This window comes from Labrus mixtus, chromosome 11 (genome assembly GCF_963584025.1).
Source record: "Labrus mixtus chromosome 11, fLabMix1.1, whole genome shotgun sequence".
Classification (NCBI taxonomy): Eukaryota; Metazoa; Chordata; class Actinopteri; order Labriformes; family Labridae; genus Labrus; species Labrus mixtus.
In genome coordinates this window covers 29,691,050-29,715,937 of record NC_083622.1, presented here as the reverse complement: position 1 = coordinate 29,715,937, position 24,888 = coordinate 29,691,050, and the positions used below count along the sequence as shown (strand labels likewise).

The following is a 24,888-nucleotide window of genomic DNA, read 5'->3' as shown; positions in this document are numbered from 1 at the left end:
GAGTTAATGGATGAAACGTTTTGTTTATAATTATACCCACCAATCGTTCTAAAAGGTATGATAAACAAAAGGCAGATACTTTAAAGTGAACAAGTTTTAAATGGATTTCTGCATTCAACTCGGAAGTAAAGCTGCGTTTGAGATTTGGTTTCTCGCGAAACCTGTCGAAGTCGAATATAGACTATTCCCAAAATACTAAATTAACGGAATTAAATATTCAACTAACCTGTGTGGGAGTCGACACTGTCATTAACCTTTAATGTCGTACCACAGGGCTGTGGATATTGGATTGTCTCCTGTCCGGGTCCAGGCCAGAGCCTCTGTCCAATTGCCTCCCTAACAACTCTCGCACCGCTGCCCGTAACAGATAGTATGAAGTCCATAACGTCAACTCACTGCAGCAAGCCCTAGCGAAATGAGCTTGAAAACAAAGCTTTCCGATAGTTCTTAAAGACCGCAGTCATTGCCCAAAACGCAGTGTTAGCAAACAAACTAGTTCTCGTGACGTGACGAGTCTCACATTGCAAAACAGGAACTGACATACGTCAGCATGCGAAAACTTTTTTTGCCCCTGGAGTTGTATTGTGCAAGCGCAGGTTGGCATGTAATCGGCCCCATTTCAAGCAGTTTATATTTAAGAACAGCGTAATCTCTCATCTGTAAGGATTCTCAGAAGCTTTTTTATGATGACAAAAAGGTGTCTGCAGGGGTGTGTCCAGACTGTTTAAACTCGGGGGGCCTAACTCAGGCACGCACTTGCAGGGATGGCATTAAAGTGCACAAACACAACAATGACTTTCATTATTTACCCTTTCTATCTCCACTAATGAAATCCGTTGATCAAGTAATAAACAGTGAATGGCAACATATGAATAATCTTAAATAATTTCTTCAAGAAAAAAATCCCCCACTCTGCCTTACAAATATACATTTATTGCTAATGTTTTGGTACAGAGATGTTAATAGTTAGTTCATTGCAAGCAAGACAGATTATGCAGGAGTTTGAGGCAATTTATTGAGACCCAATTCTTTCTTCTGCACTGGTCTTATTTGATTTAATACCCCCCCCCAAAAAAACTTTGAAGCTACTTCTAAGGATAATTAAACAACCTTGACTACTCAATTTGCTGAGACGTTTAGTTTTTAAACCATTCGAATCATTTTTGGATAACAAAACGTAAAAAAGTTCCACCTACAGATATAGGTATAGACAACACACACACAGACACATATATGTGTGTGTATAAAAATACAGTGAGTAAGTGAGTACAATAAAACCAGTGTGTTTCATACTGTGTCAAGGCCATATTCCATTTTTCATGTCCATCTGCTGGATTTATTGGGTAGTGCATGTATCAGTCACCACATTTGAAATAGTTCAAGTTAAGGGGAAAGTAGTGGTAGGAGCAACCCTAAACTTGATATAAAGATTATTTCATAATACTATCTACTGTTAAAAAATAAAAAACATAATTGCAAATACTAATTTGCTATTCCCAAGGACTAATCAGTTGTTATACATGGTCTTCCTTAAAAGTGAAGGCCATGTACCATTAAACATGATCCTGCTATTAGGAAATTAGAGGCACTCGTAATTTAAAAAGTAAGTTGCACCGTTTTTCTTTCCTTTTGTCATATATTTGATCAAAAGAAACAGACAGATAATTCAGCAGAATGAGTTTTGTTGCATTTATGTTAAGGGTGGAAGGCCTATTGACTTAAATAACTATGTTTATAACTCAAACTTATTGGTCGGTCAAAAAGAGGCATCAAAATTAATTTCTGTTTCTTTGATAACCAGTAGAAAACTCCTCACAGCAGCAAGAGTCTGCAAAAGACAGATAACAAGGAGAATATGGCAGAGGTGTTTTGACGTTTGGTCCGACACTGAACCACTGCTGCAACAATTCCATCCCCCCTTATTGCTTGGACATCACCCTCAGTAGAGTTGTACAGGTTGGCTAGTTGTGATCAATGACCAGTGGTGTCAGAGCATTCTATTTATTACCAACCCTTCCACTACCCCCGTCATCTATCCTCTGTAGACAACTGGCTGTCTGAAGAAGCTGGGTGGCCCCATCAACTGATGATCATTGCTAAGAAAAAAGAAAACATTGATCTGATGGAGGGCTCATAGGGCTCTCTCCTGGAATCGTTCGTGGAATGTTCCTCTATTTCCTTAATAAATGCATCTTACACGCCATCAGATTTTATACTAAATTGTCTTTCCCTAAAAGCAAGTGGAAAAAGTCAAAAGGAAGAGGAAGGAACATGCTTGTGACAGGGATTTATGTTACGATGACATCTTCAAACAAATAAACAAAAGAAATGTGTTTAATGTCAGTATCCATTTAATATTCTGTTACTCCCGAAAGGACTTCATTGATTCATTTTAAATTTAGGTATCGTCATATATTTAATTCTTATCCTATACACCTTCTCATGAAAAACTATGCTACAACACAGCACAAAAGCATTCCATTGCTCTACATGAGCTGAAGGGATAATGTCTGATTCACACAGTCTGTCTGAGCAGCACAACTATCCATGTATTCTTTTCACAAGCCCTTTACAGGCGTGGAGGCTACTGCAGAACTTTGTGCTTCTAATCTAGTCTTTTTGTCCTGTTTGGTCTATACACAATGATTGCATTCATTGAATATTTTTTTTAAACATGTGGACTACAGTTGTTCCTGCACTATTTCAGCCCTGCAAAGTTTCTTTAGACCTAAAAGTAGCCTATATGTAAAGCTGATATATAATTTAGTATTACATTATTTTGTGTTCTTTATGCACTTGTAAGAATGGCAAACAATGTGAAAATTTAAACATGATCCAGATTTTGATTAATTTTCTGTGACACATGGTCAAACAGTGATCTTATTATATCATTTTTCTGGGTGGTTGTTATTGTTTTAAGAGGGGTTAGGACAGTTTGATGACTAATGCACTTGAGAGATAGAGAGAGAGAGAGCGAGAGAGAGGCCTTCGGGGATCAGTGCAACACAACATTACTCCCGTTGTAACACAACACGTGAGCCTACTGTGGGGAGATTACGACGCAGCAAAACCAAGAGACAGCATGATCACATCAGTAGCAAGCAACTGCAGAAAACGAACAACAGAACGGCATTTGAAGTAGAATAACATACACTGAAAAAGATGCATTCAACGAGTCTTAGCAGCGGACATCGCTCTCTTTCTTTCTCTCTGCTGACCTGCAGAGTTTTTTTTTTCACAAGTAGGCGGTGGGTGCACGTCATGCCCAGCAAGAACACAGAGGCAGTGTAGGGCGGTCTGTGACTTTGTAGCGTTTCTGTTTAAGTATTTTCAAAGTAAAAGCCATCTAGCAATTCATACATTGATTGGTAACAATTTTTGTGGTCTTGTTTTTAAAAAAATGACAGAGGTCCAGACCTCAGTGTCCTCATAGCTGGTTACGGCCATGATCCTGACAGACGTCATCATTTCAGAACAAGGCCCAAAAACCTGGATTAGCTGGGTAGGTTTGGTTGTTTGGATTGAGCTAAGTGGAGAGCAACAGGAGGAATATAAACCTTATGCACTATCAATCATAATGTTGAATGGGAGGACCCTGAGCAACAAGAGCGATAAACTTGGAGCGCTGATCTAGAACCAACGGGAAAACAGTGAGTATGACATTATATGCTCAGTGAACAAGGCTGCATTTGCATCCAGACCACAAATTGGCTGTAGCCACTCCCACAGGCAGCATCTCCTTCACTGCAAGCCAAGCCTTTGTAAAGGCTTCTGCCACTAAGCTTCTGCCACAAGGCTTCTTTGTGACAGTTTTCCAGTGCCCCGCCATCCAGTAAATGTCCAAAGCAATGACCCGTGTGGTGAAGACAGCGTAGTGCACTGGCCGGCTTAATCCTATCCTCTAGCTATTCTTCCTCTTGGATAAACCAGTGCCAAGCACAACGTGGCCCAAGAGTTTTTTTTTTTAACAATGTATAGTCCTGTGCTTGCTAACCAGTACAAAAAGAAGGTAGGGATTGGGTTATCAAGGGGGTGAGGGATAGTCTGGGTGGATGTGGAAGAGTCATTTCTATTACCTTTTAGGAGCTTATCTCTTAACCATTTTGTCCTCATCTAACTTTACCATTATATTTAATCATACCTATTGATTAGATAAAACCTACAAGCACAAAGACAACAAGAAAAATAAAAACATTAAAAAAATGAAATAATTGCAAACTTCCTCAATAATTCCATACTGAGTAATGCAAAAAGAAAAAATCTATGTAAATTATGTAAACTTACATAGGATGTTGGGTAATACCATAAACCCTGACAACATATCTTGCATAAATACAGCCTTTCATTTCAATTACAGAAAATAGAAGTGATAACTCCATTGTGGATAAAAGTAATATGTGGTCATTCCTGAACAGTTTTGCTGTAAATAATCTAATCTCCTTGTTCTATTGCTAATTCTTGCCTCTATAACATTGATTTGTTCTATCTATATCTGATCCAAGGCAAAAAAAAGCTGAAAATGACCACTGCCTTATTTTACAGTTGCAATTTTGATGAATGATTGCAGTCAGCACTTTATTTCACTGTTGAAAGACTTACATGAAAAGTGTAAAAATATATTCAGTTTCTTTTGCTATAATACAGTTACAGCTCGGATTCATTGCAAACATTGAAGCTACTATCAGTGTGATGAAATTAATTGCCAATTCAAATTTTATGACCATTAAAATTACCTAATGGAAAGATGGTAACTTAATGTTATATCTACTAGGGAAAAAATAAAATAAAAACTTGGCGAATAGCAGTTCCTAAACAGGTCCTCAGTCATTGGGGTCAGCAGCGATAAATGGTAAATGGACTTGCGCTTGTATACAGTAGCTTTTTTCTAGTCTTACGACTACTCAAGGCGCTTTTACACCAGAGTTCACACCTACCCAGCCATACCCATCACACACTGAGGCTGCTATGTAAAGTGTCCATCAGCAGCAGTAGTAGTAACTAATCCATTCATACACATTCACAAGCCAATGACGAAGCAGCAAGAGCAACTTGGGGTTAAGTGTCTTGCTGCAGGGAGGGTTATGTTCAAACTGTTTCTGCAAAAGAAGTACATAATACGCATTTATAGGTGGAAGGATGAGGGGTTTGTGGCCATGTTAAGCAGAGGGACGTGCGGATCAGGCATTTTTTAGGGAAACTGAGTCCAGAGAATATTGGAGCAGTAGCAATAGCTACTTGAATTTTGCCCCTTTTTTGGGTTAATTTTGTTCATTACATCATTATATTTCACTTTAAGCTGAAACAGGTTCACCCATGATTGGTGCTCATATCCATTCAGGGGAATTTTTTAGTGAATTGATTTCTGTTAACAATTTGTTTTCCTCCTAGAGCAGCTTTCTATTCTTTAGACTACTAACTTTAATCAAATCTCATCTAAGGCAACATTTCAGAGCTTCCAATATCCTTGGAGTGTCAGAGATAGAGTTTTTATTAATATTAATGAATGAATGTATGTATTCACTTATTTTCTTTTTTATTTCTGGAACTTCAAAGAGATAATTATTAACACTGTTTGGACTGTAGTGATGGTACATGCAGCCTTAAATCCAACTGAATAGGGCTGTGATCTGAGATAAAAAAAGAAATATCTGTGTTACTCTACTAGCTGTTTCTTGTGAGATCAGGAAAAAGTCAAGTCTTAAAAAGGTTTTATGTCTGAGTAAAAAATGTAATCTCTGACATTATGATGTAATGTTCTGAAAATGTCCAGAAGAAAATCTAAATTCTGCATAAACTTAGAGAGAATGCAGATTTTTAAGGTTGGTTTGCATTTCCCCTTTTATCAATGTGAGGATTTAAGGTTAGGTTTAGATCCCCTCCTAAAATTATTGTTGAGTTGCAAAATTCTGACAGTATATTTTCTAGCTTATTGAAAAATTATGGATTGTCTTCATTAGATGCATATATGTACCAAGGTGATATTGTTTGACTCTAATGAACCATTAATAAAAATATATCTTCCGGATGGGTCTCCTAGTATCTTGTTGACTTTGAAATTCATTTTTTTGTTGAACAGTATGGCCACAGCAGACTGGTGCAAGACTATCCTGCACCAAAAACCTCTCCAACCAATGCATTTTTCAGTGTTTTAAAAAAATGTCCACATTAACCTGATTATTTATACCATTCATATTACAAGATATAATTCTCAAGTTTGCACTATTCAAGATAATAATATGTTAAACAACATTGCAAGTTCATTCTATGCATTATCCAATACAAATAAACCCCGTTTGCTGTAAGTTTAACAACATGTTCCTGAGATTGTTGAGGACTAAGAAGGACTGTCTTCTCCTGATTGCTTCCTCTAATTTGAATATAATTTGAATATAACAAATAATAACAATATTTGAATGCTTAATTTCCATTGGAATATGTAATTTCATTATAAATAAATAACTGATTAAAATGTTTTGGATAACGAGTGAATCAATTCACGTGAGGATGTTAAATGTTCCCTAGACAGTTTTACAAAAGTAGTCAGCCTAGGTGTATTTTATGAAAAACAGAAATGCTCTGTCTTTAATTAGGCCACTACCCCAACAACAGCCCGCGAGCACTATATGTCGTGTTGCGTCGCGCACCCTGGCTGTCCACACTGCATCTGTTAAATATTTCATCCTTTGCTCTGTGAATTTCAGTTTCCCCTTGCAAACATCTAGTCCTTTTTTATTGAAGGTGGACATGCAGATGCATGGTGCTTTGCATTGAGGAGCAGTAGGCGGCAGTAGCTCAGTCTGTAGGGACTTGGGTTGGGAAACGGAGGCTCGCCGGTTCAAGTCCCGGCACGGATCAAGTCCAGAAATTGGTCTGGTAGCTGGAGAGGTGCCAGTCCACCTCCTGAGCACTGCCAAGGTGCCCTTGAGCAAGGCATCAAACCCCAAAACTGCTCTGGAGTGCTCGCTGTGGGCAGCCTCCTCACTCTGAGACCTCTCCATTAGTGCATGTCCATAGGATCCTGTTTGTGCATGTGTGTGTATTTCAGCCTATGTTGTGTAGCATGTTCATTAGACAGACTGTAAAAACTGAATTTCCCCTTTATAATTATAAACACAGCACTCAGAGACTCAGAGGATTGTCAACAAACGGCTCAAAAAAGGTTCTCTCTGGTCAAAGCACAACATTTCAATCACAGATTAAGATATTATTAATATTTTGTTATCTCCACTTTATACAACAAGCCAACAAAGCTGTGTTGAAAAGCGAGTGTCAGTGCAATGTAGAGCCCCCACCTTACCGCGAGAGACAGAGGGGGAAAAAGAAACAGGGCGTCAGGGTAAAAACAACAAAAAAATGTCTCCAGTAAAAATACTATGGGCAATGCATACATCCAAGTGAACATTAGTCTGTGCCAAAGTTTCATGATAAAGAAAATGCAGTATGGGCGCAAGGTTTGCCGTAGTAATTAATAAAATTGGCCTATAGGATATAGCAGCCCAATACATTTTTAGCATTAAACAATTTGAATATAATTCGAATATTAAAAATGATAAAGCATAGAAATTCGAATGGAATTATAGAGGAATATCTGCAGCTCTAATGGTTACCGATGCTCTGATGACGCAATCAGCATGCATTTTGTTTTCATGAGCTTGAGAGTTGAGACATCAGACTATCTTCACTTGCGCATGTTTTCATCTCCTCCACTTAAGCAGCAAGTTATTTGTGGGTTTCTATATAGCACTTCTCTGGGCCAGCCTTCCCTAACATGCTGCTAAACTAAGCATGAGTTGAGATCAAACCTGTGCATACAGTATCAAACTGGAATTGTATGTGGATGAATCTATTGAGGATTTAAGAGTATTGCATTGATACAATATACAACAAAATGTCAAAAAGCACGACAGCAAGCTTGGAATGAAGCATCTTAGCTCGAGTGAACCTGACCACTCTAAAATATCAATGGTCCTCCACCACATGAGTCAATAACCACCATGGAAGAGCAACTTCAGAAACTGGACTTGTTGAAAAAGTTTCTGATCAAAGGTCACAGTGAAACTGGGATTATACCTTGATCAACATCAAGGCAAGGCAAGGCAAGGCAAGGCAAGTTTATTTATATAGCACATTTCAACAACAAGGCAATTCAAAGTGCTTCACACAAGACATCAAAAGCATCATGACAGAGGAAAGAAAAGAAACATTCAAATAGAAAATTTAAAAATCACTGAAATTATTAAATCTGAACATATGTTCAAATAAAAATAATTCAAATGAAATTGATTGAAATAAATAAAGTAAAAATATAAAAAGTTCTTTAAAAATCTTTAAAATTTAAAGATTTAAAATCTTATTAAAATTGTTTAATGAAAGGCAGCTTCAAACAGGTGTGTTTTCAACCTTGATTTAAAAGACCTGACCCCCAATTCACACATACTCCGTGCGCGCCGCAGTCCGTCAGCTCCACGGTTTTGCTCCGTCGGACAGCTCGCGCCCATTCACACTGGATCCGTTTCTGGGACGTCAGCGCAGCGGAGCGCACCCATGACACATCACAGGAGAACTACAAGATGCCGCGGGAATAAAGAGAAAAACATGCAAACAACATGTTGCTTTGTCTTTCTGATGATGCATTGTTGTTCATTCGGTTCCTGTTTTGACCTAATGTTGATAAAGTGATGAAAAATACGATCGCGAGTCTGTACATTGTGTTTTATTTTGAAATTGACCGGATGCTCTGTGCGTTTCCTTGTCTGACTTCCTGTCCGGGCTGTCATATTCTGTCCAGCTTAACGCGTGCCTGAAGCGTACTCTGGCGAAAATAGACTTGCTGCGTATTTGAAACGGAGCAGAGCGTAGTGCCGTTGGTGGCACGCGCCGGAGACGGACCGCAGCGCGCCCTGTGTGAACACAATGATTGACTAGAGTGGAAGCTAAGTACAACGTAGTGCACGGCTAGCACAGAGTATGTGTGAATTGGGGGTGAGAGTTTCAGCAGACCTGCAGTTTTCTGGGAGTTTGTTCCAGATATAAGGAGCATAGAAACTGAACGCTGCTTCTCCGTATTTGGTTCTGACTCTGGGGACAGAGAGCAGACCTGTCCCAGACGACCTGAGCGGTCTGGATGGTTCGTAATTAATCAGGAGGTCACTCATGTATTTTGGCCCTAAACCTTTAAGCGCTTTATAAACCAGCAGCAGGATTCTAAAGTCTATTCTCTGACAGACTGGGAGCCAGTGTAAGGGCCTCAGAACTGGACTGATCTGATCCATTTTCTTGGTTTTGGTGAGGACTCTAGCAGCAGCATTCTGGATCAGCTGCAGTTGTCTGACTGATTTTTTAGGCAGACCTGCAAAGACACTGTTACAGTAATCAATACGACTGAAGATAAAAGCATGGACAAGTTTTTAAAGGTCCTGCTGGGACACAAGTCCTCTAATTCTTGATATGTCCTTCAGGTGATAGTAGGCTGATTTTGTAATTGTCTTAATGTGGCTTTTAAAATTGAGGTCTGAGTCCATCACTACACCCAGATTTCTTGCCTGGTCTGTGGTTTTAAGTCTTACTGACTGAAGCTGATTGCTGACTCTTAGTCGCTCCTCCTTTGCTCCAAAAACAACAGCCTCAGTTTTGTCTTTGTTTAGCTGGAGAAGTTTTTTGCACATCCACTCATTGATTTGCTCTATGCATTTACCCAGTGCTTTTATGGGACCATGGTTGCCTGGCGACATTGTAATATATATTTCTGTGTCGTCTGCGTAGTTATGATAACTTCTTTTATAATCTGAGCTAGTGGGAGCATGTAGAGGTTAAACAGAAGAGGCCCCAGGATAGAACCTTTGGGAACTCCACAAGTAATTTTTGTTTTTATTTAATTTTAGTTACCTATAGACACGAAGAAGTCCCTGTCCTTTAAGTAGGATTCAAACCAGTTTAGTACTGTGCCAGAAACTCCCACCAAGTTTTCCAGTCGGTCGAGTAATATATTGTGGTCAACTGTGTCGAACGCAGCACTGAGATCAAGTAAAACTAAGACTGAGGTTCTGCCACTGTCTGTGTTTAAATGGATGTCATTAAACACACCAGAGCTGTCTCAGTGCTGTGATTTTGTCTAAAACCTGACTGGAAGACATCAAAACAGTCGTTCAATGTCAAGAAGTTATTTAACTGTTGAAAAACAGCTTTTTCTATTATTTTACTTAAAACTGGAAGATTTGATATAGGCCTGTAATTGTTCATTATTGACTTGTCTAGATTGTTCTTTTTTAATAGTGGCTTGATGACTGCTGTTTTCAGGGCCTGTGGGAAGACACTTGAGAGAAGAGACAGGTTTACAATTTGTAACAGATCTGGAGCCATGACTTGGGAAACTTTTTTGAAAAAAAAACCTCTTTGCAGAATATCAAGACAGCAGGAGGAGGAATGTAATTGTTGTATAATGTCCTCCAGGTTTTTAAGATTGATTTGATTAAATTGCATCATGGTGTTTAAGTTGGTTTTAAATGGACACAGCACATATCCTGATCCTGATGATGAGTTACTGACAGTTTGTCTAATTTTCTGGATTTTTTTCAGTAAAGAAGGTGGAAAATGTATTACAGGCCCTGGTAGAATGAAATTCAGATGCTACTGACACAGGAGGGTTTGTTAGCCTGTCGAGAGAAGCAAACAGGGCACAAGCATTATTATTGGTTTATTGGTTTATAACATTTGTATTGTTGTACATGTATTTTAATGTATCCTCATATCGTGTTATGGGGTTTTATGTAACTGAATGTTGTACATTTTAATCTGTTTGTTTACACAAAGGCCCAACTGGGGACACGAGTTGGAAATTAGCAATAGCTATATACTCTTTATGCAGCACATCAGTTTCATGCTTTGTATTGAAATTATGTTAAATTGCATTGTCCCTATTAGATGATGTCAGAGAAGAAAGATTGCCTTGCATTCCTCAGTTGTGAATTATAAGTGTGAAGTCTCTCTTTGTAGATGTCATAATGAATCTGGAGATTAGTTTTACGCCACCTGCGTTCAGCTTTTCGACAATCTCTTTTTCCGATTCTTACCAGTGTCGAATTTCTCCATGGAGATTTTTTCTTACCAGAGACAACCTTCACCTTAGTGGGAGAAATGGAATCAATAACATTTGTGATTTTAGAATTGAAATTATCTACCAACTCACTGACTGAGCCCCAGGACAGGGCAGCTGTGGAAGAGAAAACCTGGTTAAATATTTCACTGGTGTTTTCAGTGATACACCGTTTTGTGATCACTTACACTGTTTGAATACTTTTGTACACTGACATAGTACTCTCAAATAAAACACAGGAGTGATCAGAGAGGGCAACATCTGAAACAAGAACCTTGGAGATGTCCAAGCCCTTGGAGATGATTAAGTCCAGAGTGTGCCCTCTGTTGTGTGTGGGCTCTGTCACGTGCTGAGTCAGCCCAAAGCTATCAAGAGTGTGAAACAGTTCTTTAGTCCCTCTGTCCTGGGGGTTATCAACATGGATGTTAAAATCACCAACAATAATAACACAGTCAAAGTCAATACAGATCACAGACAGCAGTTCAGTGAAATCATCGAAAAAGTTTGCACAGTATTTAGGCGGCCTGTAAATATTTAGGAACATTTAGCTCTGGGGGTGGACTGAAGGGCCACATATTCAAAAGAAGCAACATTTCCAAAAGATAATTGCTTACATTGGAAGGAGTCATTAAACAAAACTGCAACTCCTCCTCCTCTTTTATGCACTCTAGCCTCGCTTACAAAACTGAAGTTGGGAGGGTTTGACTCGATAAGAACAGCTGCACTGTTATTTTGATCTAACCAAGTTTCAGTTAAAAACATAAAATCAAGCTTGTGCTCAATAATAAAATCATTGATTAAAAATGATTTCCCTGCCAGTGATCTAATGTTTAGTAGAGCCAGCTTTAGGGTCCTAGAAGCTTCATCTGCTAACGTTTTTGGGACAGGTTGTGGTTCAAAAGGAATGGATGCTAAGTTTGACAAGTTTGCAAAATCTGAATGTTCTGCATTTCATCCTTATCAAGCTGAGGAGACAAAACATGACGCACCCGCGGGGGGGTGAGAGCCATGTCGGAAAGGGCAATGGTGGGCGCCGTCGGGTGTTTGTGGAAGAGAAAAAGGGAGAAGGGCGGGGGGTACTTTTTAATCCAGCATTGACCAGCTCCTTCATCTGGTCAGTGAAGTCCAGGTGGGGGGAGGAGGGAGATGATGATCTGATCGGGGATCGAGGGGGCAAGGGCGTGAGACTTCACAGGTGTTGGTGTTGGTGAGGGGGTCGAAGGTGGATGGAGACAACCTGCTGAATCTCTCCTCTGCTCTTCTGACTGGTGGTATGGGACCGCTGATAAACACATCCACATCCAAGGGGCTGACCATCTTCAGCAGACCAGTGAAGTCCTGCTTCAAGACTTCTGATTGTTGTTTTGTGACATCATTTGACCCAATGTGCAGTATGACATTCTTCACAGGGGTGTTCAGCCACAATATGCAGGATCCTTTCTGCTAAATCAGAGACCATATCTCTGGGAAAACACAGTACTTCTGTGTTTTTACCGCACATCCTTTGTACATCTTTAACAGCAAAGTCACCCACAATCAGAGTTTCAAGCCCAGGCTTTAGCTTTCCCTGTAGCCTTTTACTTTTTGATATGTTTTCAGTCCTTACCCTGGTGTCTGAGGATGGAGAACCAGATGACGATCCAGGGCTCTGCAACAGAGGGGCACATCTGTTTTGATGTGGAGGTTCGTCGCTAACCTTCCCTTTCGCAGCTGTCCACGGCTGTGTCCCTCTTGATACAGGGGTTGAAGAGGCACTTTGCAGGGGAGGTAGTGCAGGCCAGCCGGTCTCATCACATATCTCAGCTCACTGTGCTCTGCCTGTTATCTGTCCTCCCATTTCCCAGAGAAATTATTTCTTCTTTGGCTTAGCACCAAGACAGTTCCAAGGAGGACTACCACTCATAGATTTGTTAGACAAAACAGAGCCCACCTTTGTCATTGTAGATGTCTCTGTGCTCCTTAGCCGTGTGTTAGCTTGCTCTTGTCCACTATTCTGAGTTAGTGGTAATGTGGTGTCATTCCTGCACAGTCCGTTCACTTCCACATTCACTTCTAGGCGATGAATCTTTGTCTCCAGCACTGCAATTTTCTGAAGAAGTTTGTAGTAATCGTCCTTGGAGAAGGGAGGCACCTTGTTGCTGATTAGCTTTAGCTGTGTACAGCGTTTCAAAGTACTGCAGCACAGGCTTGTGCTCTTGTCAGGCCACAGTCGTGTAGTGATGCAGAGGTCAAATTTTTTTTTAAATATGGCTAAAGATCCCCTGTATCTATCAAAAAATGCAGTCCTGAGGATTTGGAAATGTCCAGAACCGGCTGTCGATTAAATTAGGTTTAGAAAAAATAAGATATCAGCAAAAGAATGTAAGCAAAGCAGAGCGCAAGAAGAAAAGCGTCTGCACTGTAAGAAAGCAGGAAGCACTAGGGTGTTTCCAAAAAGTATGTGCCATTAAAATTATAAAGCTGCTAATGGAAAATAATGACTGAAGTGTCCAGCAAGAGCCACAAGGTGAGGACATTAAGGGGGCTTTCCCAAACAACAAGCCCTGTATTACCAGTATTGTCAAAGTTCACTGCACCTACTGAGGAGACTGAGGTCCTTCGGAGTGTGCAGGACTCTGTTACAGACTTTTTATGACACTGTGGTGGTGTCTTAATTTTTGTATGCTGTAGCCTGCTGGGGAGGAGGGAGCACAGAGAGAGACAGGAAGAGACTTATCAAGCTGGTCAGGAGGGCCAGTTCTGTATTGACTGTCCCCTGGACTCTGTAGAGGAGGTGGGTGAGAGGAGGATGTTAGTGAAGCTGACATCCATCATGGACAACCCCTCTCATCCCCTGTATGACACTGTGGGGGCTTTGAGCAGCTCCTTCAGTAGCAGACTGTCATATCCACCTTGTAAGAAAGAGTTTACCAAAGATTGTTCATCCCATCTGCAGTAAGACTGGTTAACAGCATCACCACATGACTCACATGTAAAATGTCTTAGCTGACTGTATCATAATGCTACACACTGTGTTTTTTTAAATAACTGTTCTGTCTTTCCACAAGGGAAAGTGTACATAGTGTATATTCCTAGTATAATTTTACTCCTTTTGTATCTTTCTTCTTATATTTAATGAATGTAAATATGTGTGTTTATAATGTTTTTGCTATTTTTGAGGATTCCAATTCTGTTTTTTTAGCTGTTGTAACAACCAAATTTCCCCCAATGGGGGATCAATAAAGTTTTATCTTATCTTATTTCCAAAGCCAACATTCATTTTTTTTTATCAATTCCATTAAAATTTCCTCAGAAATGGGTCAATGAGATACGTATATTATTTTCAAGGTTCTTATGGAAAGAGAAAAAAAAACAAAATGAGCCTTAACAAGTTAGCTGTACCCAGGGACAAGGACGGATTAGGAATACCCAATGTCTATTTATATTACTTGGCTTATAATGCAGTGTATCCATTATCCTGGGCTTACAAAGCAAACCATGCAGATGGCTGGAGCAGAAAAAAAGAAAGTCTTGGTGAGAGATTAGAGCAGTCAGGGCCTGATTTACTAAAGGTTTGCGTGTCTTAAAACGTGTGCAAACTTGATACCACCAAAAAATGTGCTATCTGATCTACTGACGGCGCGCAGCACTGGCCAGCTGTCTGCTGCTCAACAATGTGCCGAGTGTTGCGCCTGAGCGCCACAGAGGACACAGCTCACACCTCCTGCACAATGTATGACAATTCATTCAAAAGCTGGAGGGTAGAAAAGAGAGGCCCTGTTTAATGCTGAGGTTTTCTTATAAGCCAAATTTTACTTTTTGTAATATTCAGATGTATTTGCTATAACTTGAAAATACTGTACGTTTATTTGCTTTTTCCACTAATACCTATTTTGCGCTTGCAGTTGTCCTGCTTTCCGTCCAAACTCTCTGTGACGTAAACCAGTAGAACACGCAAAAGCCTAACTTATATAGTACAGCCTCCACAAGGTTTGCACCTGTTGTCATTCACGCAAATTTTCTTAGTAGATCACCTGCAAAACGCCCACCAACCAAACATGAACGTATGGAGTGAACAGGCAATTTAGTACTCTTTAATTGAGATCTTAGTAAATCAGGCTCTTAGTGTATTGGTCACCTAGCATTGGTTCATCCCTGCTTGAGTGAGGATCAAATAAAATAATTAGTCATACCACAGCAGTTGGTCGCTCTTGGGTTGTTACACTTACACAGTATGTGGTCATAGTTTGGTCTGAACCAGCTATTTTGACCCTTTCACATGCACATGCAAATTCACACACTGATGACAGAGGCTGCTATGAAGCACCAATCTGTCCAATCAGTGCTGATCTAATTATTCCACATCTTCACACCCAGCATAGCCTGCCCTCTAGGAAAATTGGAGTTCAGTGACATGCTAGAGGACACCTTGTTCGAACTTGCACAAAACTCTTGAAAAGCTTAAGTTTTTCTAAGTGAGTTGCATGTGTGAACGCTGTGAAGCTGAATATTTTACTCTGTTTCTCTTACCAGTCCCCAAGTATTTTATCCGCAGAAAGTCAGAGGGAGCTGATGTGAGAATGTCTAGCCAATAAGATAGTGTTGTGGGCGGGACATGAGTTGAGACAGAGTTGTAAGTCAAAACAAACCCAGAGGGAAGGATGCACATGCAGCAGAGCCAAAGTAAATAAAACACAGATACAGATTATCGGCCCCAATAATCAGTGGTTGTTGTTTATTCTTTACCATCGGTGCATGAACATAAATTGCACCTGAATGTTTAATCTCCATTTTTTTCTGTTCGGCTGTGTGTTCTTTTTCGTTCTTTTGTTGATATTGTGATTCTGTCCACCTAAATATAGCATTGATATAGGCAAATATTCTTATTTTAGCTATGTATTCCAAACTATGTTGCTTCATCTGCACTCACTCCCAAATAACATCAGAGACTCCCCCACACTCACCTCCTTCAAGAAATCCCTCAAAACTCACCTCTTCATCACTGCCTACAACCACTAACTTCCCCCCTCCCCTACATTACATCTTCGTTGTACTGTCCTCGTTGTTTTTTGTTTTGTTTTATTGTTTTATGTTTTTGTCAAAGCGTCTTTGAGTCTTCAGAAAAGTGCTATATAAAACCAATGTATTATTATTATTATTATTTGCAGCTGCGCGTCATTCTTTTCCCTGTTAGTCACCCACAGTTTTTATTTGTGAATACACAAGATGTTTGTTGGGAATCATTTCAAAATTGGATTTCTGAAAAATATTTTCAAAGACCAGAGTCGGTATATAATATAAGCTAGAGGTGACCCCATATAGTCGATTACTTGATGATTTGGGTTAAGGGCCCCCCAAAATCAAACAAAAGGCGCACCATTTTAAATCATACTATAAAAAATATTCATTCTCTGTCCTCCTTTATATGAAAAGCAGATAGAGTATGAGAACTACTGATTCAGTTTTATCAGTCAGTCACGTGTAATATCGTTATCAGGGCAAAAGAAAAAGGATAGATCAAGTTCTATCATAGAATAAAATGTCATTCAGTCTGGAAGACAATGATGATGATGTCTAATTCAAAGGAGAATATGGATCAATGAGCACACAAAAACAAGAACAGAAATTTCGACTGTCAGTCGACTATAGGCAAAATCTGACAAATCAGGTTTGACTTTGTAAATCCTCAGTCGGGGACAACCCTAATATAACCAAAGATTGTACAACCTTCATGTGATATCTTACTTAAGAAATCATGTTTTTTCCAGACTAAATCTTCAGATCAAAACATTGTACAAGGCATTGATGAGCAAACCCTTTTGTATCTTTTTGATCAGTGTACTTGTGACTCATACACAGTGACTTATCAGTAGCATGGGCTTGTCAGTACAGTAAGTCATAAGTAGCTTTTCAAACAGACATATCAGTATCCCATCTACTGTGTTATTTACCTATGGTATAACCTCTCTTCAGCTCACCACACTGGGGACTGCGATGGGAGTTGGTTGTGTTTTTTTCCTGCACGGCAAGAATGTTGGTTGTCTTGGCAACAGGATCAGCAGCCTTGTTAAGGGGTGAGGCTGGCACCAGAGTCGGGGAAAAACCTTGACTGGCAATATCCACAGACTGAGACTTCTTCTTCAGCCTGTGGAGGAAAAGCAAGACACAAAAGCAGAACACATTATTTTCAATCTTTCTAAGATTGCAGAACACTTTTGCATGTTTGTGATGGTAAATGGACTACTCAAAGCGCTTTTACACCTCGTCACATCTACCCATTCACACACTGATGGCAGATGTTGACCATCAGAAGTAACTACTCCCAGTCATACACACTCATACGTATGAATAAACTAATAATGCTTTCTGTCCTTCTCCTTCCTGCATCTCCCTCGATCCCAATTTCAAGTCCAACAGTTTTGGCAGACGGCTGTGCAACACGAGTCTAGTTCTGCTCGAGGTTTCTGCCTCTTAAAGGAAGATTTTCCTTACCACTGTCACCTTGCTAAATGTTGCTTAATGCTGTGTTGATTGGATTAATATTGGGTTTTTATAGATAATATAAAAATGAGTAAGGTCTTTTGCCTGCTGCTTTTGTAAATGACAATTGTTTTGAATTTGGCGATATACAAGATTGATTCGTTGATTTATTTATCATTTACAAGCAGTCTAGTATGCAGCAGCAATTTCTTTTTTACTCTTTGCCAAAAATGTTTCCTTTAACTGATATAATGACTTTTAAAACTAACTTTCCATGACATTCAGAATCACAATTCAAGATCCTTATGGTGATCACTGAGACCCTGCATATTCATGCATATCTGAACATTACAGATCCACTGCAGCATAAATATCTTCTCACACTATACAGATATAAAAGCACATGCATTTACACAAGCACCTTATAAACAATAGAAAATATGATTCAGTTAAAACTGAGTACAGTTTAGTAGAAAAATGGCTCTTACACTATCTAGCCACAGTCCTGAAACTGCAATCAAGATTCCAACCACTCAGATTCTTCACACACACTTTAAATCATTTCAACAAAACTGCTTAAGTCAACAGATACTTTCTGCCTAGTTTTACCGAATGGCACTCCCCCTGATGGTCCAAAGCAGCCCACATGACATTGTGTCTGGCTAATGAAAACAATAATCCCCATGGACATGTTGACCATTACTTGAGTGTTCCCTTACAAACAAAGCCAAGTAATCTGGAGAAGAAGACCAACATAAAAGGCCAATCTGTGAATCAATAATACCAGGAGAAATAATGTACTCCTTCACAGAAGTGTTTCCTTAAAGGCTTTATATGCGATTTTTTGATCCAGCAGATGTCGCCCTTGAGCACCAGCATGAAACCAAAACAACTCGCGGTGCATTGTGGGTTAGCATGCTAATGCTAGCGATCTTTATTATGCTCGTATCTTAACACTGCATGTAAATTTACCTGAAATGAGCGTGATCTAGAAACACAGTTAAGCAGTGAGTACAGTATGTTATTCTTCTTTTCTCTAGTCCCTCAATTAAACAACTTTTATTCGCGAGGGGAGGAGTCAGCCGTCGGGCCGGCTATGTCAACAAACAGAAAAAAAACTCTGAAAACATCACAGACAGTGGGACTCGGGTGTTACACCCATTGTATACAGTCATTACTCACATAGTTATTTTCAGAGGATATACTTGATTTCTATTATATTTAAGTGTGAAAAATCGCATATAAAGCCTTTAAGTTTATTAAGTTAACTCACTAAACAAATGTCTACAAATATATACACCTAAACTAAACAGTTTTAAATGGACTGCATTCTATTTTGAAAAATATTCATTTTAAATTTGTTTTTCTTTTAAATGCTGCATGTGGTGGATCTTTTACAAAGCTAAACAAAGGTAGATGAATTTAGCTCGATAGTTCAGATTTTGCTGATGAATATTCTGAGGACGATGCCTGTCTATCTGGCACATAGTGAGTTGTGGAATGATTGAGTAGTAGAGACCTGCTGCTCCTGCTGCCGCTGTCTTGGCTGTTGAAGACTAGAGTTGGACAGAGAGGATAACAACATAGTGGGTAATAATTGAAAATGAAAAATTATTCATTTTTGTACAAGGTCATAAAAAATGGCTATTACAATCCTGCGTGTTAAACAAAATAAAGTTATGCTTAGGACATTCTATTTTGGAGTTTATTGAAAGAGGTTTTGGGTATCTGAAGTTTAAAATTCTGCTTTATAAAAATCTGATGGAGAGAATTTTGGAGAGAATTTCATTTGCAGGAGTATGTTGTTGATTAAATCTTATTGGAATGGAAACATCTGTTTCAAGTCATAAGTCAAGTCAAACAGTTTGGAAACCTACTTTTAAATAATAAGTAAGATGTTTGAAAAAATACTTAGCAGTTTAAAGCACAACAATTTTGTCTTCTTTTAACTTCTTTGAACTTAAACTAAGTTAATGTTTGTGTTTTTTTTTAATCTTGCTGCAGTATATTTAAGTCTTGTAAGGTTAGCATTGTCCTTTGTTTACAGGTTGTGTGATGCTGACATTTCAGCTGCCTCAGGCCCTGTTCTGTGGTAACAATGTCCTAGTCACTAGCTGTCACGGATCAGCTGTGTGAGCTCATGAGGGACTCTGCACACATCAACTCCGGGACAAGTATATACAAATGTGTCACAGCTTTTTCATTTCAAACACTTTGTGTACCATCAGAAGTTCATTTTTGCCCCAAAGCCTCTTAAGAACTTGTGACCATCCTCAGAGCTGACTAGTCAACAGCATTGTGCTTTCTAATATCCCTACCATGAACACAACATTACTGACTCAGGTAACCCTGAAGCTTTAATTCTCTGTGTAAACTTCAGCTATGATCTTCTCATGTATACAAATGTGCATAACCACAATGGCAAGCAAAAAACAAAAAACAAGTAATCATCAAACATCATAAACTGTGCATTACTTGATAGAGGCACATAAAAGCATAAAAAGTGGCTGAGCAATGTTGTACAAAACAAACCAGGATATAGTGACCTCAGAGTTTAAGTCCATAAAGTGCTTAAAGTGCCTGCTACAGGATGTAAAGTGCCAAAGTATTAAAGTGCAAAAGTGTGTATTGTACATGATAATGAGGTACTGATGTAAATTGCACATTTGCCCTAGAGCTTGTAACTTTAAAGTGCTGGTGTAATTGCACATAGCCCTATTTTTGTGTATTTGCTGTTAGCGCATTTGTTACAGCTATTTGCAGCACTTTGATATACAATAACAGTTAGTCAGTTTCAGTAAAATAAAAGCCTCGCATAGTATGCTCTTTTGGCCAAAGAAAAATACAGATATTTAAAAAGAATTACATAGACTTAAACCCGCATCTCTACTTTGGAAGACGGATGCAACTTAATGGAGAAAACAGAAACTGAAGTCGTGAAAAAAGTGACACAATTCCAAGAGAGTGTGACTTATTCGGAAGACGCGGTGTGCCACAAAAATGTCCGTATAGTTGGTGTTTTGGAAAACTCTGAGAAAAGAGACATGCACATATTTGTGGGTATATTGTTGGAAGAAGGACTTGGTTTGGACATTGATAAAGGATTTGAGATTGAACGAGCCCACAGGTGCGGAACTAAGCCTGGTCTAATTTCCCCGATTCAGCACGAGGGACGGGGTGCTGCAAGCCACTCGTGAGAAAGTAAGTGTTGAATGGCGGGACAAGCGCATATACTTCAGACAAGACCTATCTAAAGAAAGTACAGAATTGAAAAAAATATGATGAAGTCAAACACCAACTCCGAATGATGAAGGATGTCTCCTATGCCATCCTTTACCCAGACATGCTTCGGATCTCGATGGATAACCAGACACATCTATGCACGACCCCAGCTGAGACGCAGGCATTCATCTGGACACTACGTTGACCGCTGCAACATCCACATAGAAGAACTACAGGACGATAAAGGATAGCTAAGCACCCTGCAAGATACCAGAAACTAAATTCAACACCTACAATAAACCCTCTTGCACCCATGCTCAATATCCAACAGGAAGTCCACAAATCACATCGCCATGAAGAGGAAGTGGCTGTAACTCTCGCTAGCTAACGGCTAACTAGCTAAACTTATAAGACCGTTATGTTACATTAGTCAACCAAGCAATTTCACCGCTAACGGTTTACCAGTTAGCTAGCAGTCATTTCGTTAGCTAGCTATCGCGAACGGTTAACTTGTTGTCTAATCTTAGTGTGCCCTCAGCTGACATAAATGTTACTATTTTTCGGACGGCGTCGCGGGCTCAATTCTAAAGTTAGAGGGGATATACCGGTATCTAATGAAAGTCCACGATATACTGCATCCATTGGTACCACATGACATGCTATCATGTCGGGAAGAGGGGTTAATAACGCTCTAAAGTCAAGTTAGTTTCAAATGTCTCATGCATGATAGGCTACAGGGCCCGCTCTAAAATTAAGGCAATGCTGCCATCTTGTGGTGACTAGAGAGGCTGATTTAGCTCAACACATCCATGATTTAAATAAGAGCTGTACAATTAAAACAATGCTGCCATCTTTTGGTGACTATCCATGATTGAAATATTTAAATTTAGAGTGTGGTTCCAATTTGTTCCACAAGGAGGCATATCCTCCAAGTGAGACAGCTCAGTGTGCTCCGTAGCCCTCGGGTGCATTCGAATTGTCCCTCCTATCTCCTTTCACTATCAACTTTACCTTAACCCCGGGGAAACGTCATGAGGTCAAGGAAAGATGTTAGGAGAATTCATAAAGGACTTAGGGAAAGGCGATCTCGAAATCAGCATCAAAATAAATATGACTGTATGAAATGAATTGTTACATTTATGTAAGATATAACCTGCACATAATGTTTGAAGCATACAAATGTACAACTGCACAAAGCATTCTTAAGTGAATGAAATATGTTGAATAAAACATCATCTTGATAAAAATGTCTCTTATCTTTTTATCCCTTACATGATCTGTGTCACTTTACGATCATCGTTCATTTCCGTGAACAGTCAGATGCGCGACTTGCTTTAAATGTTGGGGCCGCAAGGAATTGTGGGGCGGCATATCTCATCTCCTTTCGTAAAGGATGGTCCAGTGTATCCTATGCTAAAGGAGGTTATAAAGGAAGCACTGACCCACCTTTCCTTAACTTTTAGAGAATTCGAACGGCTCTTATCATGGCCGCCACTTAAATGCTTCCGGGGTTAAGGTAAAGTGGATAGTGAAAGGAGATAGGAGGGACAATTCGAACGCACCCCTCACCTTCATACTGGCAGAAGCAAGGAAAGGAAACACTATAGGCTACCTGTGGTTGTCTCATTATTTCCCTGTTATTTACCAGTGAGTAAATGTCACAAATCACATAGGTACATGTGGTCTATATTCTTCTATAGCATGTGGAAGGTAACACCATCCTTTAGTGTGTGTCAGGATGTGTTTTAAATTTGTTTTGAAGGTTTTAAGGTACTTTAGCTATGATGCTCATGAGCGCCAGCTTAGCTCACCGCCACGTTCATATAGCCTATGTCTGTCATGGCTTGTCCCTAGCTCCCATGCTCTTTTGCTAGTTTTGTAAAGCTCCTGTATATCTCTTAAAGTAACCGTGGGTTCATGAAGACTGTTCGTTTTCATATTTTGTACTTATATTCATGTAAAAAGTGTAGCGCTAACTCCGCTAGCTTCACTGTTTCTCTACGGGATTTCCCATGTTATTTGTTAGCATAATGCTAAGCGAGAATTTAACTTTTATTCAGTTAAACTGGAAACCTGTTTGCAACTGTATTGCATTGATAAGAAGCTCTAAGTAGCAGAACCAAATTATTTTATATTTGTGAAAAGAATAATAACACACAAATGTTTATTTTGTAGTTTTGAGAATTTTTGCATGTAATTAATGACAAGTATAAGTTTATGTATATTTCTGTGCATATTGTGTTGAAAGCATATCCCTAACCCAGAAATACAGTTTAAGTAAAAGTGAAATACATAAACAGATGTATAAAAATAAAGACTGGCAGAAGCGAAAAATAATGCTAGTCCGAAAGCGTTCAGCCGTTGGATGCAAACTTAGTGTCAGTGTGTTCTAGTGATCAACATATCCCGTTGTGCTCTGCACGTTATTTTGTCAAAGGGCGTGGCTATGGCGTGCGTTCAAAGTTTGATGTGCATTTTGGCAACTTGCCAAAAAAGTAAATGGTTATATCTCTGCCATGCAGTGTTCAATCATATTAAAATTTCTCATGCATCATCCATGATTGAATTTTTTTGCTTAGTCACAGCGCCACCTGTTGACAACAGGAAGTTACTGCTTCTCAGTTAGCATTAGCCATTGCTACAAGATAGCTCATTTCCCGCTCAGAATTGGTGAGGACCATTCAAATACCTTGGCCATACAACACTTTCAAGCTCAAACACCTACGTCTAACGCTCTCGCCATACGGATGCATCATTCGCCATCAAACAGGAAGTGGCTGTAACTCTCATGTACTTTGTCTGATCTGCCTCAAATTACACAGGTATGATCAGGGTTGGCCTCTGAACACATTGACATAACAATAGTCAACTTCAACCATAGTGCCCCCTAATGCAAGTACTAAGTACTACATCCTATATACTTTGTCTGATCTGATTGAAATTTCACTTGTATGATCAGGGTTGGCCTCTGAACACATAGACATAACAATAGTCAACTTTAACCATAGCGCCTCTTACTGCAAGGAATAAGTACTAAATCCTATATACTTTATCTAATCTTATTCAAATTTCACATGTATGATCAGGGTTGGCCTCTGAACACATTGACATAACAATAGTCAACTTTAACAATAGCTCCCCCTACTGCAAAGAGTAAGTACTACATCCTATATACAATGTCAGACTTTCACCATATTTCACATGAACAATGTCAGTACTGGCCTGATCACATCTAACCTAATACAATTTTGTCATTAACATAGCGCCCCCACTGGAAAGGGGCGGTACTGCATCTCAGATACTTTTTCTGATCTGATTGAAATTTCACATCAGGGTTGGCCTCTGAACACATTCACATAACAATAGTCAACTTCAACCATAGCGCCCCCTATTGCAAAGAGTAAGTACATCCTATATACAAAGCTCAATTTCCTCCAAATGTCATAGCTATCATGACAGTGCCAGCCGTGAACTGCTTTACGTCACAATTTTATGTGATCTTCATTACGTTGCCTATTTCAACATGCCAGTACTACGACTTTCACACATATCGAACTGCACGGCCTGCTGCTTTGCCATGTTCCGCTGCTGCTGCACTCCCGCGGTCGCGACACACCCCGACATCCACAGGGGTGCGAAGGCCCTTCATCAACGCTTGCGGTTTTATTTAAATTTTATTTTCCTCTATTTCAAATCAGAAATAGTTTGGTACATTCTTGTTCTCTTAGTTTTATGACAATACAACAAGTCATTATTTTTGCAAGCACAGAGCATGATACGGAAGAGGAAATATGTACTGTATGGTTATCTTTGAGGTGGACTCGGGTTATTTATTCAATTAAATCTTCAATATGACAGGAACACTAAAAATAGTAACCTGGAATGTTAAGGGGGCTAACCTTGCTACTAAAAGGAGAACAATTCGAATGTATCTTGAACAAAAGGAAACAAACATAGCTCTCCTGCAGGAGACACATAGTGATTCAGAAGAATCTAAAAGGGGACTGGGTCGGTCAGATTTTTTACAGCACATCTTCCAGTCAGCAATCAGCAAAAATGTTATCACCAAAGTGTATGATCAGAAAACTGATGCAGAGGGGAGATGGGTAGCACTT

General features: G+C 39.4%; 1 protein-coding gene across 6 annotated transcripts in view; it reads right to left on the bottom strand.

Moving 5' to 3' along the window:
• Nucleotides 1–24,888, bottom strand: part of oxr1a (oxidation resistance 1a) — a 135,894-nt gene that overhangs the window by 76,206 nt on the left and 34,800 nt on the right. For 4 of the 6 annotated variants that reach the window (XR_009674919.1, XM_061051256.1, XM_061051255.1 and 1 more), the window contains exon 2: nucleotides 17,023–17,216. Coding sequence is in view for 5 of the 6 variants with exons in the window: in XM_061051256.1 (XP_060907239.1) it covers nucleotides 17,023–17,216 (194 nt within the window). In the remaining variant the exon portion in view is untranslated. Of the gene's footprint in view, nucleotides 1–226; nucleotides 646–17,022; nucleotides 17,217–24,888 lie in introns of those variants that run through there. The other 2 variants (XM_061051257.1, XM_061051259.1) reach the window with 2 other exon arrangements.